The 16,094-nt window shown below is 43.5% G+C and overlaps 2 protein-coding genes across 2 annotated transcripts; both read left to right on the top strand.

Moving 5' to 3' along the window:
- The first annotated feature begins 5,471 nt into the window (after window positions 1–5,471).
- LOC115657577 (olfactory receptor 10A7-like) lies at window positions 5,472–6,242 on the top strand. Its single transcript, XM_030575620.1, has one exon. It carries the CDS (start codon window positions 5,472–5,474, stop codon window positions 6,240–6,242), a length of 771 nt encoding a protein of 256 aa, XP_030431480.1.
- Window positions 6,243–13,761: 7,519 nt separating this feature from the next.
- On the top strand, window positions 13,762–14,785 carry LOC115657477 (olfactory receptor 5V1-like). Its single transcript, XM_030575382.1, has one exon. It carries the CDS (start codon window positions 13,856–13,858, stop codon window positions 14,783–14,785), a length of 930 nt encoding a protein of 309 aa, XP_030431242.1. The 5' UTR covers window positions 13,762–13,855.
- Window positions 14,786–16,094: the final 1,309 nt, after the last annotated feature.

The raw sequence follows: 16,094 nt of genomic DNA, 5'->3' as shown, positions 1-16,094 counted from the left end.
TTCTGTCAGGGACAAAGGAAGTTTCTGAAGTCCAAACAAGATGATTCTCAGCCAGAAAAATTGTGGGGTGTGTTATGAGCCCAAATGAGTCTGTCTGAAGTCAGGGAATCCAGTGCCTACACCTTAATTTGCCAGATTTCTCCTGCTGAACTGGTTTCCTCACTGCACACCATTAGTGTCAGCTCTTGGGAGCAGAATGAAGGGAACTATGCTTATTCTGTTGTTAATCAGACAAATTAGGGTCTTTACACAAATCTGAGCTTGCTTTAGTAGCACATTTGTGTGTCATTTTTTCTCATTCACTCTCAGATGTCATCAGCCTCCATTGTTTCACTCCCAGCTTATCAGTCTATGTGCTCAGCCCAGAATTTGGGCGGGTGACATGAAGGAGAGGGAGCATTTGAACATTAATGATTCTAAATTAATAATGTGATATTGATGTTTAACAACTGCCATTCTTCTTGTATTGTAGAGTTTGATTCATTTCCTCCATGACAGTCACGGAACAGGGAAATCAAACTTCCCTCACAGAATTCATCCTCCTGGGATTTGGGACTGTCTCCAAACTGCAGATTCTTCTCTTTCTGCTGTTCCTTGTGATTTACATTGTGACCATGGCCGGCAACATCCTCATTGTTGTGCTAGTTGTGACTGATCAGCAACTTCACACCCTCATGTACTTCTTCCTGGGGAACTTGTCCTGCTTGGAGACCTGCTACACCTCCACCGTCCTGCCAAGGATTATGGCCAGTTTGCTGACTGGGGACAGAACCATTTCTATTGGTAGCTGCATCGCACAATTTTACTTTGCTGGTTTCTTTGCAGCCACCGAGTGTTATCTCCTAGCAGTGATGTCTTATGATCGGTATCTAGCGATATGCAAACCACTGCAATATGCAACCCTTATGAATGGCAGTTTCTGTCTCCAGCTAGCAGCTGGGTCTTGGATAAATGGATTTCTAGCTCTTATCGTAATAGTTTCTCTTATGTTACAATTAACTTTCTGTGGTGCCAATGAAATTGATCATTTCTTCTGTGAATCTACACAAATAATAAATCTCTACTGCAATGATAACTACCAGGTGGAGCTTGTAATCACCATTGTGGCTGCTTTATTTACCCTGCTCCCATTTGCTTTAACTGTCACATCCTACATTTGTATCTTCTCCACCATCCTGAAAATCTCTTCCACCTCTGGGAGGCAAAAGGCATTTTCTACCTGCCCCTCTCACCTCATTGTGGTGACAATTTTCTATGGGACCCTGATCATTGTGTATCTGCTACCAAAAACCAACACACTCAGAGACCTAAACAAAGTGTTCTCTGTCTTCTACACAATTCTGACTCCTATGGCCAATCCCTTCATATACAGCCTGAGAAACAAATTTTATAAGAATTCAGATAGAATTCAGAAATGCTACTGTATTTTTTGAAAGATAAAATAATGATGAGTGCAGCTGATTTACATTTTAAAGCTCAGAGGTTGTGTAGCCCTTACTTCATTCTAGGTCTTTGGTAGTATGAACTTGTAATGCTTTATTTTCCTTGTTGAAAGTGGGTAGATACTGTTTTGGTGAATTCCATAGACTAAAACAAAGTAAGAATGTAAAATAATGACTTAGGGCTGGATCCAGAAAGGGACTTAGGCATTGCAAGGCCTAACTTCTAGGAATCCACAATCAGACTGGTGGGATCAGGGCGCATGTCTACATTGAAATAAAAAGGCTCATGGCAAGGCTGTTGCTGGCCCCGGTCAGCTGACTTGGGCTCGTGGGGCTTGGGCCGCAGGGCTAAAAATGGCAGTGTGGACGTTTGGGCTCAGGCTGGAGGCCGGGCTCTGAAAACCTGTGATGCAAGTGGGTCTCAGGGCCCAGGTTTCAGTCAAAGCTCAGACACATACACGGCTACATTTATCCCCTCTGCCCAAGCCCTGCGAGCTCGAGTCAAATAACCTAGGCTCTGAGACTCGATGCCATGGGATTTTTATTACAGTGTAGATGAACTAATACAGTTTAAGGCCAGAAGGAATGGCCAGATCAACTAGTCCAACAGCTCACAGTGAACCTGTGGAACTCCTTGCCTAAGGAAGTTGTGGAGGCTAGGACTATAACAGGGTTTAAAAGAGAACTAGATACATTCATGGAGGTTAAGTCCATTAATGGCTGTTAACCAAGATGGGTAAGGAATTGTGTCCCTAGCCTCTGTTTGTCAGAGGGGGGTGATGGATGGCAGAAGAGAGATCAGTTGATCATTACCTGTTAGGTTCACTCATTCCTGGGCATCTGGCATTGGCCACTGTCAGTAGACAGGATACTGGGCTGGATAGACCTTTGGTCTGACCCAGTACGGGCATTCTTATGTTCTGTTCTTGTGTTCTCCCTCTATAGCACAGGACACTGGCACACCTCCCCTCCCCTGCCCCACACCCACACACTAAATCCAACAACCAAAAGGAGACCAAAGTATCACAGCCCTCAGGAGACGAGACTATGATGTGCCCAAGAAGGTCCAATTTTGATCATTGAGTCTGACCTCCTGCACAACTAGACTTGGGAAGATTTGATGTGTATCAATAAATGTCAGTAAACATCAATTTTGCCACACAAATACAAACTGAGAAAAAACATTGCCTCTAATAATAATTATAGGCAAATTAAGAAAAATTTTGCTTAAAATTTTTAGAGTGAAAATCCAGTGATTAAGACTTTTGAATTAGGCTTATTATAAGCAAACAAATAGTAAAAAAAAAAAGTATGATTTGTAGATTTTAGGATATTCATTGTTTATTTTGACATGGGATGTTGAGAATTTGTGTTTTAATGGTTTATATAGCTTTAGCTTTTTGAATCTCAATGTCTGTTGTCATTAAATACTCCTTCCCCCATAATTTCACAAAACCATGAAAATTTAAATCAATAAAAACCTAAAAATAGTTTAAAAATAAGCATTGATATTATCCATCAAAATTATTTAGAAAAATAAATTCTGCTAACCCTATGCACAACACAGGCCAGAAATTCCCACCCTATGATTCCTGCATTAAGCATATCGCTTCTAGTTGTATCTTCTAGGAAGAAATGTCCAGTCTTGACTTAAAGACTCCAAGTGATGGAGACATGTTCCCATGGTTAGCTACTCTTCCTTTCCATTTCTTGTGACCTGGGCAGAGGAGAATGACTGACTCAGTGAAACACCCCTATGCAAACCTTTCACCCTGGTCCAATTAGAGGTTGCCAGCTTCTTTGCTGTAGTGGAACTCTGTTAATGGTGATGTAAAAAGGGGATACATATTCTTGGTCCCACAGAACCATGGCTCAAGATTTTGCCTGAGACACTGTTCTTTCACCCAATATTTTCATAAGAATTTTATTGTCTAAATTTTGGGAAGCTCGTCCTTTCTTCTGTGTGGGTTGATGGATGGGAAGATAAAATAAAATAAAATAAAATATTCAATTGCAAGTTTTCCATGCAAGTTTGCACATTTGATTTTATGGATATTTTTTTCCTCCCAGAATGGGGATCAGGGCATAGCTCATATGAATTATTAGTATTAAAGGTGGAATAAAAATAAAACTGGGTTTGAATCCTTTCTCTCTGTGTGTGAATGTGTGTGTTGGGAAAGATGGGGACGATGTTGAAGGGGAATGTGTTATATACAGAAACCCTGAAAGATTTATTATTATTGTTTTCCCTTTAAGAAAAGTTTTATTTTATTTTATTTTGTTAATATATACTTTAGAAATTTGATGATGTCAAGGTGTAAAGGCACATCTTTCTTTTTTCATTGGAGATGTCCCTTACTGGATCCAGAGATGTGCACTGTGAGCTTTCTCAACTCTTATTTGAAAGTTTTTGAATATTTAACAGAAAGAGTTTTTCTCCACAGTGTGCTTAGGCATTTGAGCTAAAACTAAGAGTCATGATTATAGGGCTAGATGCACAGTTATCTGGAGTTTGAGGCCCCACTGACCACAAGGCCCCACCAATTGGCTCACGCTCCCATGGGACCTGCATGGAGCCCTAGATTGAGACCAACAGACAGATGGGAGTGTGGGCAGGATGCAGAAGGTGTCATGGGGGCTGGAGATAAAACCTCTCATAACTCATGCCCTGGGAAGCGTGGTTTCAGGAGATATTGACAACTGTGATTTCTGGATTTCAGTGCTGATTGTTTAAGAGGAGAGGAGGAACTACTACCAAAATTCCTGCCTGTGCCCTAGAGCAGATGCTCATTGGGTGCAGGACCTACATCATGCCAACCTTAGCACTGTCCTGAACAAGTCTCTTAGCACTGCCCCCTGACCAACCAGCACTGAGGGATGAGAACCAATTTTGACATTTAGAGTGTGAAAAGTTTGACAGGATGGGTGTGAAGAAATTTGTCAAGGTGTACAAGATGTGTATTCCATAACTACATTGACAGCCTACTTGGAATCTCACAAAATTCTAATTGTGGAAGCTCCCAAATGCCTTTCAAAGTCAATAGGAATTGGATGATTGTGAGTCTTCACCTTCATGTTTTAATGGAATCATGTCCCAGAATAAGAATCCCTTTCCTTAGTCCTTCCCAGTCCGTTGAAAACTGAGACTTTCTTCAGGGGAATGAAACCAGTTACAGACTCTGTCCACCAGTCTATGGTCATTCAGTCATTTTTGTAGACCTTTATGATATGGCTAAAATATTAAAGGCTGAGACTGTCAGTCACCCAACTTCCCTTGGTTTTGAATTGCATTTTGGAGCCTAAATCCACTAGGATCTTTTGAAAATCCAAGTCTGCAACCATGTAGGGAGTGATATCCATGCTCAGATGATCCAAACAGGACAGGGGATCTATTGATCTGCCCATAATAAGGGTATAATTGAAAATTTGGTCCCTTCTCTGAAAAGCTGTCAATTAAAGAAGACAGTTGGCCTCCACAGGAAGGAGGAGAGAGATTATGACATACATACATACTCAGAACCAGCTCCCTGATGTGCCCAGTTCTCTAAAAATCTTGATTCTCATCTGCCTCCAAGCTACCCACCCAACACACTTTAATTGCTACACCCACTCCTCTCCCAGAGCTAGGAATTGAACCCAGAAAAGCTGATGCTCAGCTACCTGCTATAAACAGTCAATCTTCTTGGAACAGACTTCTCTCAGGTCATTGGAGAAGTGTCCTTACTATGTTATTCACAAACATATTTATAAATCAGAGGTTTTATTATTTATATAACAACTCTTCTTAATAATCATGATTGGCGAAACTCACGGTCAAGAAAAGATTGTCTCTAAATGTTGAGACTGTTGCCATCAGTGTCATAACTTTGTCAATTTCAAAGATCTGATGTCTCAGAGGAAGGTGAAGAAAAACTTTATACAACAAGGCAATAATGCAACTCTGCACAGGAGTTCTGTGGGACCTTCACACTGATAGGAAATGGCCTTATCATCGCTGTCACGGTTGCTGACCTGGCCCTCCACACCCCCATGTATTTCTTCCTCAGAAACTTGTCAGTCTTGGAGATCTGCTACACTTCAGTGGTCATCCCTAAGACCTTGACCAACCTCCTGTCAGAAAAGCAGGCTATCTCCTTCCTGGGTTGTGCAGTCCAGATGTACTTCTACCTTTTCTTTGGCAGCACAGAGTGTGGCCTGCTGACTGTTATGTCCTATGACAGGTACATTGCCATATGCAACCCCATGCGTTACTCACTCATCATGAGCAGAAAGGTCACCCTAAGCTTGGCAGCTATGGTGTGGATCGTGGGCAAGTTGGTGGCATGTGAGCAAACGGCAACCATATTCATGTTACCCTTCCATGGGCCGAATAAAATCAACCACTTCTTCTGCGACGTCCTCCCAGTGCTTAGGCTGGTGAGCACGGACACATCGCTCATCAATGCCATTATTTCCTTTCTCACTAGGGTGTTCACAATAGTCCCCTTAATCTTAATCATCACCTCCTATGCAAGCATCATCCGCACCATTCTGAAGATGCACTCAGGAGAGGGGAGACACAAAGCTTTCTCTGCTTGCTCCTCACACCTAATCACAGTCATCTTATTCTACTGCAGTGCCTTTATCACCTACTTGAGGCCCAGTTCCAATGTCTCTGTGGACACCGATCGAGCCCTCGCCCTGTTGTACACCATCATTATTCCAACATTCAACCCAATCATATACAGTCTGAGGAACAAAGAAGTCAAGGAAGCTCTGAGGAAATTCTTGACCAGGAGTAACATTTCTTTGTTCTTATAAATACAGTTGTTTTTTTTCTGATCATTGAGCCCCATTTGAAGTGTCTCAACTTGGGAGGTGTCGGAAAATGTCAATATTATTGCCTAACAATATGATGTATAATTTGGTTTCCCTTTTTAGTTCTATATTGGTAGCTGACTTGGGGGGGATAGCTCAGTGGTCTGAGCATGAGCTTGTTAAACCCACAGTTGTGAGTTCAACCCTTGAGGGGGACATTCAGGGATCTGGGGCAAAAAGCTGTCTGGGGATTGGTCCTGTTTTGAGCAGGGGGGTTGACTAGATGACCTTCTGAAGTCTCTTCTGATGCTGTGATTCTATGACTGTGTAATGTTAAGGCAAAGGAGGTTGTAAAGTGTGCTGTTAACAAACCTATGAAGGGTAATTCAGCCTCTGAGGTACCCACTTCAGAGGGTTAAAACAACAAGGGCTGGATCATCAACTAGGGGAAGAACCAACTTGGCTGGCACCATCCATGTTAGGATGTTTTACTCTTCCTAAGGCTAGGGCTGAGATCAAAAGACTCTGAAAGGTTAAAAAGGAAGCGGTTAGCTCTGCTGGATCCTGACAAAAAGACACAGAGCCAACAGGGTGAAGAAAGACAGACAGACAGAGTGAGAGGCAGGAACTGCAGTGGTCAAGCTGTGACTTGGTGCCCAGAGAGAACAGGAGACACCAAGGGTGGGTCATGTCTACCAAGGGGCAGAAGGAGAATGTCAAACATAAGGAAGACAGTGGGTCCTGTAAGTCTTTTTGTTATTTTAAAAATCTGCTTCTCTAAGCACTGTGCACATTTAGGACAAATACTCCTGTTTCTGTGTCACTGCAAATTATTCCTGACCACAGGGTCCCAACGGGGAGCTTTGGCAGAGTCCAAGAACATGTGAACCTGAGAGGTAATGGGGTTGGCACCCATGAAGGGGGAAACTGGCAACCCCGTTGGAGTGTGGCTGGATTTCTGGATTCCACCCCAGAGAGAAGTAGAGGCATGAGCTGGCCACATGGAAGGGGTTCAATCCTGGGGCTGGAGAAAGGTCTCAGAAAGGGGCAGCTTATTCAGAAGGCATCCAGAATGGCAGGTCACATTTAAAGTCTGGTCTGTATTTTATTACATCCACATTTTAGGAAAGATGTGGACAAATTGGAGAGAGTCTGGAGCAGGGCCACCCAGCGGTTTCAGGGGGCCTGGGGCATAGCAATTTCAGGAGCCTCTTCCATACAAAAAGTTGCAATAGTATAGAATACTATAATCTCGTGGAGGCCCCTGTGGGGCCAAGGCCTGGGGCAAATTGCCCCACTTGCCCCCCAAACAGCCATGGTCTGGAGGAGAGCAACAAAAATGATCAAAGGGTTCAAAAACCTGACAGGAAGAAAGGTTAAAAAAACTAGGCCTGTTTAGTCTTAAAAAAAGAAGGCTGAGATGGGACCTGACAACAGTCTTCAAGTAAGTTAAGGGCTGATATAAAGAGGACAGTGATAAATTGTTCTCCATGTCCATAGAAGATAAAACAAGAAGCAATGGGCTTAATCTGTAGCAGGGGAGATGTGGGTTATAGATTAGGAAAATCTTTCTAATAAGAAGGGCAGTTAAATTCTGGACCAGGCTTCCAAGGGAGGTTGTGGAATCCTCATCACTGGAGGTTTTTAAGAACAAGTTGGATAACACCTAGCAGGGCTGCTCCAGGTTTACTTGTTCCTGTCTTAGCACAGAGGGCTGGACTTGATGACCTCTTGAGGTCCCTCTCAGCCCTACATTTCTATGAATGTCTGACAACTACAACTGCCTAAATGACTTCTAATCTCCTACCAACAGCATTTTCTGTTAAAAAAAAAACAAACAAAAATAAAAACACCTGGAAATTCACTCACAAAGAATTTGTGAATGCAGAGTTACGTTTGTACAGGGCTGGTGACATAGCATGCCTATGTGCTTTAGCAATTTTGTGATTGTCACCTTCATTGAGACCTTTGTTTTCCATTGTAACCTCCTTGTGGGTTTAGAACATCCAGATGTTAGTGTAAAAGAGGCCCATCCTGACAGCATCAATCTTTCTGAGCACTGCTGCCCCTGTTAGAGTGCAGGATGCCTTGGAAATCACTCACAGGGAGAGATCCATCACTGGCCATCAATGCGTACTGATTCTTCTATCCTGGAACAATGGGTTTTCTGCTGGCAGGGCCACTGGCTTTGATTGACTCGCTACACAGAAGCAAACAGGGATAGGATTTGGAGCTGGAAAATTCCCTCAGGAAAAGCACCTAGAAACAGGATGTGGTTGTGAGACTCAGCATCACCTAAGGATGCTGGCCAGAACCAGGGGTGGTGAGATCAGACTGAGAGGGGTGCCTTGAGGACGTTGTTCTTCTAAGTTCTGTACCTCTGGCGTTGTGTTGTAAAGTGTTTGCGTCTCTTGCTTTCCTGCTGCATTGTCCCTGAAGGATTTGTCTGGGCTCCCACTGCCAGGTGAGGGGGAATGGGTATAAGTGGATGGGAGAAATGAGTCAGTTGTTTGTGGTCTAAGACAGGTGGACTGCAGACTCCCACTGCCCAAGAAGGGTGTCATGCAGGGAGTCCTCATCTGGAAATATGCCTAAAAGAGACCCAGAGCTAGAGACAGTTACCAGTCACTATCTAGACCAAGAGGGGTTAGAATCACATGGGAACCATAGTTTGGGTCTGAGTACAACAGGCTGATGCCTTACAAGGGGGAGGGCAGGGCCAGGCTGTAACAGCACCCACTGAAATAAATAAAGCAGTTCACATTTCCGAGCTATAGTTTCAGGCTCTCTGCATACTCAGACATTGCCACAGGGGTTTCACTCAGGTCATATTTGCTAGGTTTTTTTTGCAACCACACCCTCTAAAGACTTAGGGCTAGATTCACAAGGGGGATTTAGATGCCTTACTGCCTAACTTAGGTTCCTAAGGCCAACATTTAGACACTATTAACAGTCATGAAACCCCTGCCCGATAGTTGTCCTCAGGTACCTATGTTTCCACCAGTAAAATCCCAGAGGTGCCTACATTTTTGCCGTTGGCTTGTGGGAAGCCATCAAATTACTGACCCCATTGAGCAGCTCAGCACTGATTCATGCCAACTCCCCAGTGGCATTTACAAACTTGGTGCTCTCTCAGTATCTCACTTGTGGGGGTCTAATCTGGTAGGTGTGCTCAGAGGTGTCTCTCAATCTCCTCTGTTGAAGCTGTTCTACTCTGTGTATGAACTGAAATGTTCATTGGAGCAGGGAGTGGAATGCGAGTATCCCAGGAGAATGTTCTAGAAATTAGCTCTGTAGAGTCCTAGAAGGCATAGAGAGAGTGGAAATATCTCTATAGCCATTCTCCTGAGACCCAGGTTTCACTCCCTGCTCCAATGAAGATTTGCATGTCAATACTACAGCCACACAGCTACAGTGTTGCAGCTGTGTCACTATTGCATAGACACTTTGTCAGTGGAATGAGTTTTTCCATTGATGTAGTAAATCCACCTCTCTGAGAAACAGTAGCTAGGCCAACAGAAGAATTCGTCCTTTTACAAGCTGCCCCCCTGCTCAAGACCTCATGGCTCTGTCACACCCTGCTCCTGAAAAAGGCAGTGGAGAGGATCCTCCAAGCTGTCTAGAAGGGTTATGTGGGACACAGCCAATCAGGGCCCAGCAGGCTTGTAAAAGAAGAGCTTCAGGGCCAGAATGATTCCGTTCCTTGCTGGACCTGGTGGAGTGTGGATGGTGTGTGGCTGGCCGAGGGAGTGAGAAGGAGCTCTAGGCTGGTAGCTGGGACCCTATTCAGACAAGATCCTGAGGTAAGGGTGAGGAAGCTGCAGGGCTGCAGGGAAGTGGCCCGAGGAATTAAAGCAGCGGTATGACTTAGATAAAGGGACACAGTGAACGGCTGCTATCAACAGGGTCCCTGGGCTGGGACCCAGAGTAGTGGGCAGGCCTGGGTCCCCCCACCCCCATTAGCCACTGGGGGAGTAGTAGCCTGGATTTTGAGGCACCCCAGAAGGGGAATGGAACTCCTTGGTGGCCCAGAGAGGGCAAGGACATTGCCTGGTGTGGAAAACCCCTGAGAGTATGGCTCAACACCAAGGCCAAGACCATTGATAGATTACAGGACTAATTAAGGACCTGAGCCCAAGGAGGGCTATAGTGAAAGAAAGTGTAAGCCTGCACACACTCAACCAAGGGCCCTCACTAGGTGTGAGAACCCCAATCCTATTACATCCCTCCTTTCAGTTGCTTATAATTTTGTCAAATTCTTTCTGTCAACCCTGCTATCATGGCTAAATTCCATTTGGGGATGTTACTCCCTTCTTGCAGGTTCAAGGCAAAACTAAATTCTCTAGGCTCTAATTCACCTCTAGTTAAAATTTTTGTAAAGAACCTCACACTATTATATCTACATGTCATAATTTAGTCACACATCACAGGGTAGAAATAAGTCCTATTGACTCCCTAAAGCATAAGTGGTTCTTCCTGAAAGAGAGGCAGCAGTCAATTTGGAATGGGGAAAAGTGATGGTATGCTACTGAAGCTTGATCAGCTGTGGAGGTGACTTGAATTCATAGAGGTCTTGGTCCTCCGATTTCCAGAGCAGCCTAGGATAGACCATAGGACAAAGTTAATAATGTGTGGATCTTATGGTAACAGAGCATTCTCTAGTTCTCTGCTAAGGCAAATGGAGTCTGATATCTCTGCTCACACCACACCCATATCTCAGTCTCCAACTAAAATACCATACTACACTCCAAATCCAATAAGCATTTAAAGTTTCTGCTGTCAAATGGTCAAAAAAGAATTTTTTGCTCAAATAAAGATTTGTAGCTGGGATTTTCAAAGGACCCCAGGGAGTTAGGCACCCACTTTCCATTGGACATAGTGCAAAGCTAGCTGGGTTCCTAACTCCCTTGGGCCTCTTTGAAAATCCCAGTCTCAGTCCTTACCATTAGGGAAACCAAGTTTGAAAATCTGGTCCAATATGTCATCAGTAGGTTTCAGAGTCACCACCCTATCTGAGAAGTAATGGAACCAAAATTCATCCCTGGCATAAATCCATTGATTTAAATGATGTTAGAACAGATATTTTAATCTGGGTATTTCAAATGACCCCTAAGAATTGTAGATGCTCAAGACCTGTTTCCATTCACAGCCCTGTAGGGTCCTTTATCGGGTCATATATGGAGAGTTTATTTTCCATCCATAGGGTTTAGATGTTTATTTCTGCAGAAATTGTCAAAGACACCAGAAAAGTGGCTGTTATCTATGCTCCACTCCAAAAAGCCACAATCTGGCTTTGGATATCAGTGGGTATAGACTTACATCAACATGAACACTACTATTTCCAAATACAATTTACATCACCACTACACAGTACAGTTACAGTTATTTCACCAGAGAACAAACTGACAATATCTCCCTCCCATTCCCCCTCCTCCCCACTGGAATTCCACCCAAAGCAGCTTCATATTTGAACACAAATGCTCTAGGGATGTGTTCTCAAGAATCCTTTTAAAGAATACATATTCAAGATCTCCTAGAAGGTCTCCATTGTTAGTAATGCAGAGCCAGCATCATTTATTTATTTGAACTGGGATGTGAGAGGCATTTCACATATTACTAAAGCTATTATAATGATTGTGAATGTTCATTCTTTCATGGATGTTTTGAATCTCCTTCATCTATCTAGTCTATTTCACCATTTCTCGCTTTAGTGAGTTATATGAAACTTTCCGGTGCTATGGGGTACACAATTTCACTCTTCTGTAGTGTCCGAAGGGCACAGAAATTTTGAATAGAAACATTTTATTTATGTTGTGCTTTTGTTTCTGAATGTACAGCTAATTTGCAAACATGAGAGAGTATAATCTTTCTGATTTAGGTAAGGAGAAAACTAATGTATCCTGATATCAATTGGACTTGGCACTTTGTATGCTGAAAATCTGGAAACATAAAATAGATCAAAATAAAACATAGGGTGATTCCATATTTTACCACTATCGTTTACTAATGCTTTTAATAAAAGCATTCACAATCATCACCTTCACCATCACCATCATCTCTGTCTCACAGCCCGTATTGAATCTATCAGAATCAGATAGGTAGCAAGCGCTTGTCATAATATTATTTTCCTGTTTCTCTTTTTGTGTGTTTCTTTCTGTCTCTATCTATCTGACCATTTGTCTCTCTGTTGGAATATTCAAAACTTTCCAGTGTTGTGGAGGCAGAATATGGCTTTTCTTTAAAGCCTTGTATTAACCTACCATGCCATTTAGGGGCACATAGATTTCATATATGCAATCATGAGAAACGGCAATTTTGGTCATTTAGCTAAACTGAAAACAAATGGATCCCAATACCAAGAGGACTGCCATACTTTGCATGGTGGAAATATCAAGCAGTTAAAGAAAGAATAAAATGATTGCATATTTTGTATATTTTATTAATTAAAAATGAGTTACACTCCTCATCATTCTATCTCACCAAATTATTTACTCTTCATCTACATGCATCTCTCTCTCTCTTAATCTGAGTTAATTGAAATTTACAGTTGTGGAGGGTAGAATCTGGCTCTTTAGTAGAAAGACATTGTAACCTACTATGTCTTTGACAGGTACATACATTTCATACTTATCCTTTTATCCTTTTTTAAAATGTTTATTTTGAATGAAATCTGGAAATGTATAGCAGCTAAAGAAATGAAGATTAGATTGTTTTTATATTTTACTAGCTAGTGGTAATAATCTTTCTCTCCACTGTCACTGTTTTCACAGTACCATGCCTCTGACTGTAGTACTAGAGTTACAGTCCATGAAGATTAAAATCCTTTATTTATCACTTGAATATGTGTGATATGATCCATGGAAGGACAAACTTTCTCCAATACACAAGCACTAGTCCTGGCTAAGGGAAAGACTGGTATCTAAGAGTTAAAGCAAAGATGGTGAATCAGGAGCTTTCCTATGTCCCCCATCAGGTACTCGTAAAGGTGTGTGACCTACCAATGAGGGAAGGATTCTTGAGTTCTCTCCCAAGCTCAGAAAGGGAGTGAGCTCTGCTGTTTAGTGATCTGGGAGACTCAGAATCAGGACTCCTGGGTTCTATTCTCAACTCTGAGGCATGAGTAGGGTCTATTGGTTACAGAAGCAGAGGTTGGGAGCCAGCACTCCTGGTTTCTATTCCAAGTTTTGGCAGGTGAGTGGGGTCTACTAGATTAGAACAGGGGGCTTGGAGACAGGTCTCATGGATTGTATTACAGGCTCTGGGAGGGAGTGTATTGTAGTGGTTAGAGCAGTGAGGTCTAGGAGCCACGAGCATTCTTCAGCCCTGGGAATGGGGCATGCTGTAGCAGTGACATTCCTGGGGTCTAATACAAGCTCCAGAAGGCAAGAAGGTTCTAGGGTTCAGATCAGGGTCAGGTAATCAGGATGTCAAGCCTCCATTCCTGGATCTGAGAGGGAAATGAGATCTAATGGTTAGAGAGGATTAGTAGGAAGAAATTCTAGACTCCTGGTTCTGCCAGAGACCAAACTGAAATATGCAAATTCTTGAATCATAACTCTTTTTCCCTTCTTTATAGACCATTCTCCTCTCTTCTGCAGCGAGGTGAAGATGTGGTCATGGAGAATCAAACCACACCAACTGAATTCATCCTTCTTGGATTTCATAATATTCAGGGGTTACATTTCCTACTGTCTTGGGTTATCTCCATCATCTACATCTTCACCATCTTGGGGAACATGCTCATCATCTTCCTCTCCTTGGTGGAACCATGTCTCCAAACCCCAATGTACTTCTTCCTGGGAAACCTCTCCCTCCTAGACATCTGCCTGACCACCACCACTGTCCCCCAGATGTTGGTGCACCTCGTCTCAGGCAGGAGCAGTATCTCCTATGCAAGGTGTGCAACACAACTCTTCTTCTTCCACTTTTTTGTGGGTGCTGAGTGCATGTTGCTGGCCACCATGGCATACGACCGCTACATGGCCATATGCAAACCCCTGCGCTTCACGCTGTTCATGAACAGGAAGTTTTGTGTTCTGCTGGTGTCAGTCTCCTGGCTTAGTGGTGCACTCAATGCAGCCTTGCACACATTCCTCACTATCCACCTGCCCTTCTGTGAGGCCAACAGGATCAACTACTTCTACTGTGATATCCCACCACTGCTGGCTCTTTCCTGTGGAGACATTTCATTCAATATCACCATGATACTGGTCTCCAGCATCTTCTTGGGATGGAGCCCCACCATGTGCATTGGACTTTCATATGGGTACATTGTTTCAAGGATACTGAAGATACATTCCCCTGAGGGGAGGAGCAAGGCCTTCTCCACCTGTGTGTCACATCTCACTGCAGTCCTGCTCTACTATGGAAGTAGTATCTTCACCTATGTCAGACCCCTCTCTAGCTACTCACTGGATAATGACAAGTTAATCTCTCTGCTGTACAACATCATCACCCCCATGTTAAACCCATTGATCTATACTCTGAGGAACAAGGATGTGAAGAGAGCCATGAAAAAGGTCCTAGTGAGGAAAATGTTCTTCTAAGAGAATCAAGAATGCTGGCATCGGTATCTACTTCCATGAATAGGATGTAGTAAGTTAGAACATGTGGGTCCTGGGAGTCAGGACTCCTGGGTTCTATTCTACTTTCTGAGAAGGGAGTGGGTTTTAGTGGTTAGAGAAGGGGGACATTGGGAGTCAGGATCCTAGGTTACATTTGATGACTCTTGCAGGAGAATGGGTCTAGGGGTTGGAGCAGCAGAGTTGAAGCCTCAGGACTGTTGCAAAGAGCTTTCATATCTATGGGTGAAAGATTTTATAGGGTGCTAAATGTTATTAAATGTGGAGGTTAATCACTAGGGAGGTTCGAGAAAGGATCCACCAATAGAACGTTACAATTAACCTTAATTTATAAACATAATGTTTGTTTCTGTGTGGCCTTGAATGTGTTTCACATATTTATGAAAGATGTGGACAAATCGGAGAGAGTGCAGCTGAGAGTAATACAAATGATAAAAGGTTTAGCAAACCTGACCTATGTGGAAAGGTGAAAAAAGTTGGGCATGTTTAGTCTTGAGAAAAGAAGACTGACTGAGGACCTGATAACAGGCTTCAAATATGTTAATGGCTCATCTAAAGATGAGAGGGATCAATTGTTCTTCATGCCCACTGAAGGTAGGAGAAGCAGCAAAGGGCTTAATCTGCAGCAAGGAAGATTTAGGTTAGTTATTAGGAGAAGCTTTCTAACTCTCAGGAGAGTTGAGCTCTGGACAGGGGAGGGTCTAGGTATTTTGCCGCCCCAAGCACGGCAGGCAGGCTGCCTTCAGCGGCTTGCCTGCAGGAGGTTCCCAGTCCCACAGATTCAGTGGCAGCCTGCAGGAGGTCTGCCGAAGCCGTGGGACCAGCAGACCCTCCGCAGGCATGCCACTGAAGGCACCCTGCCTGCCGCCCTCACGGCGACCAGCAGAGCGCCCTTCATAGCTTGCCGCCCCAAGCACGCGCTTGGCGTGCTGGTGCCTGGAGCCGCCCTTGGCTCTGGAACAGGCTTCTAAGGGAAGTTGTGGAATCCCCATCACTGGAGGTTTTTAGGAACAGGTTGGACAGACACCTGTCAGGTCTGGTCTAGCTTCACTTAGTCCTGCCTCAGCACAGGGGGCTGGACTTGATGACCTCTCAAGTTCCCTTACAGCCTGACATTTCTATGATTCTATGATATACATTTGACTAAAAAAGTGATATTTTGGGCCAGTCCTTCAACTACTTAAGCATGTGGGCTCAGATTTCTGAGGGAGCCTAAGGGAGTTAGGCACCCAACTCCCATTGATTTTTCAATGAACTCCTTTATGCCCCTTTG

The sequence above is a fragment of the Gopherus evgoodei genome, chromosome 9, assembly GCF_007399415.2.
Source record: "Gopherus evgoodei ecotype Sinaloan lineage chromosome 9, rGopEvg1_v1.p, whole genome shotgun sequence".
Taxonomy (NCBI): Eukaryota; Metazoa; Chordata; order Testudines; family Testudinidae; genus Gopherus; species Gopherus evgoodei.
This window is presented reverse-complemented; position numbering and strand designations above follow the sequence as displayed.

Bases quoted from the DNA above. Each gene is read 5' to 3' on its own strand.
- LOC115657577 (XM_030575620.1), top strand. From the start codon at position 5,472: ATGTATTTCTTCCTCAGAAACTTGTCAGTCTTGGAGATCTGCTACACT.
- LOC115657477 (XM_030575382.1), top strand. From the start codon at position 13,856: ATGGAGAATCAAACCACACCAACTGAATTCATCCTTCTTGGATTTCAT.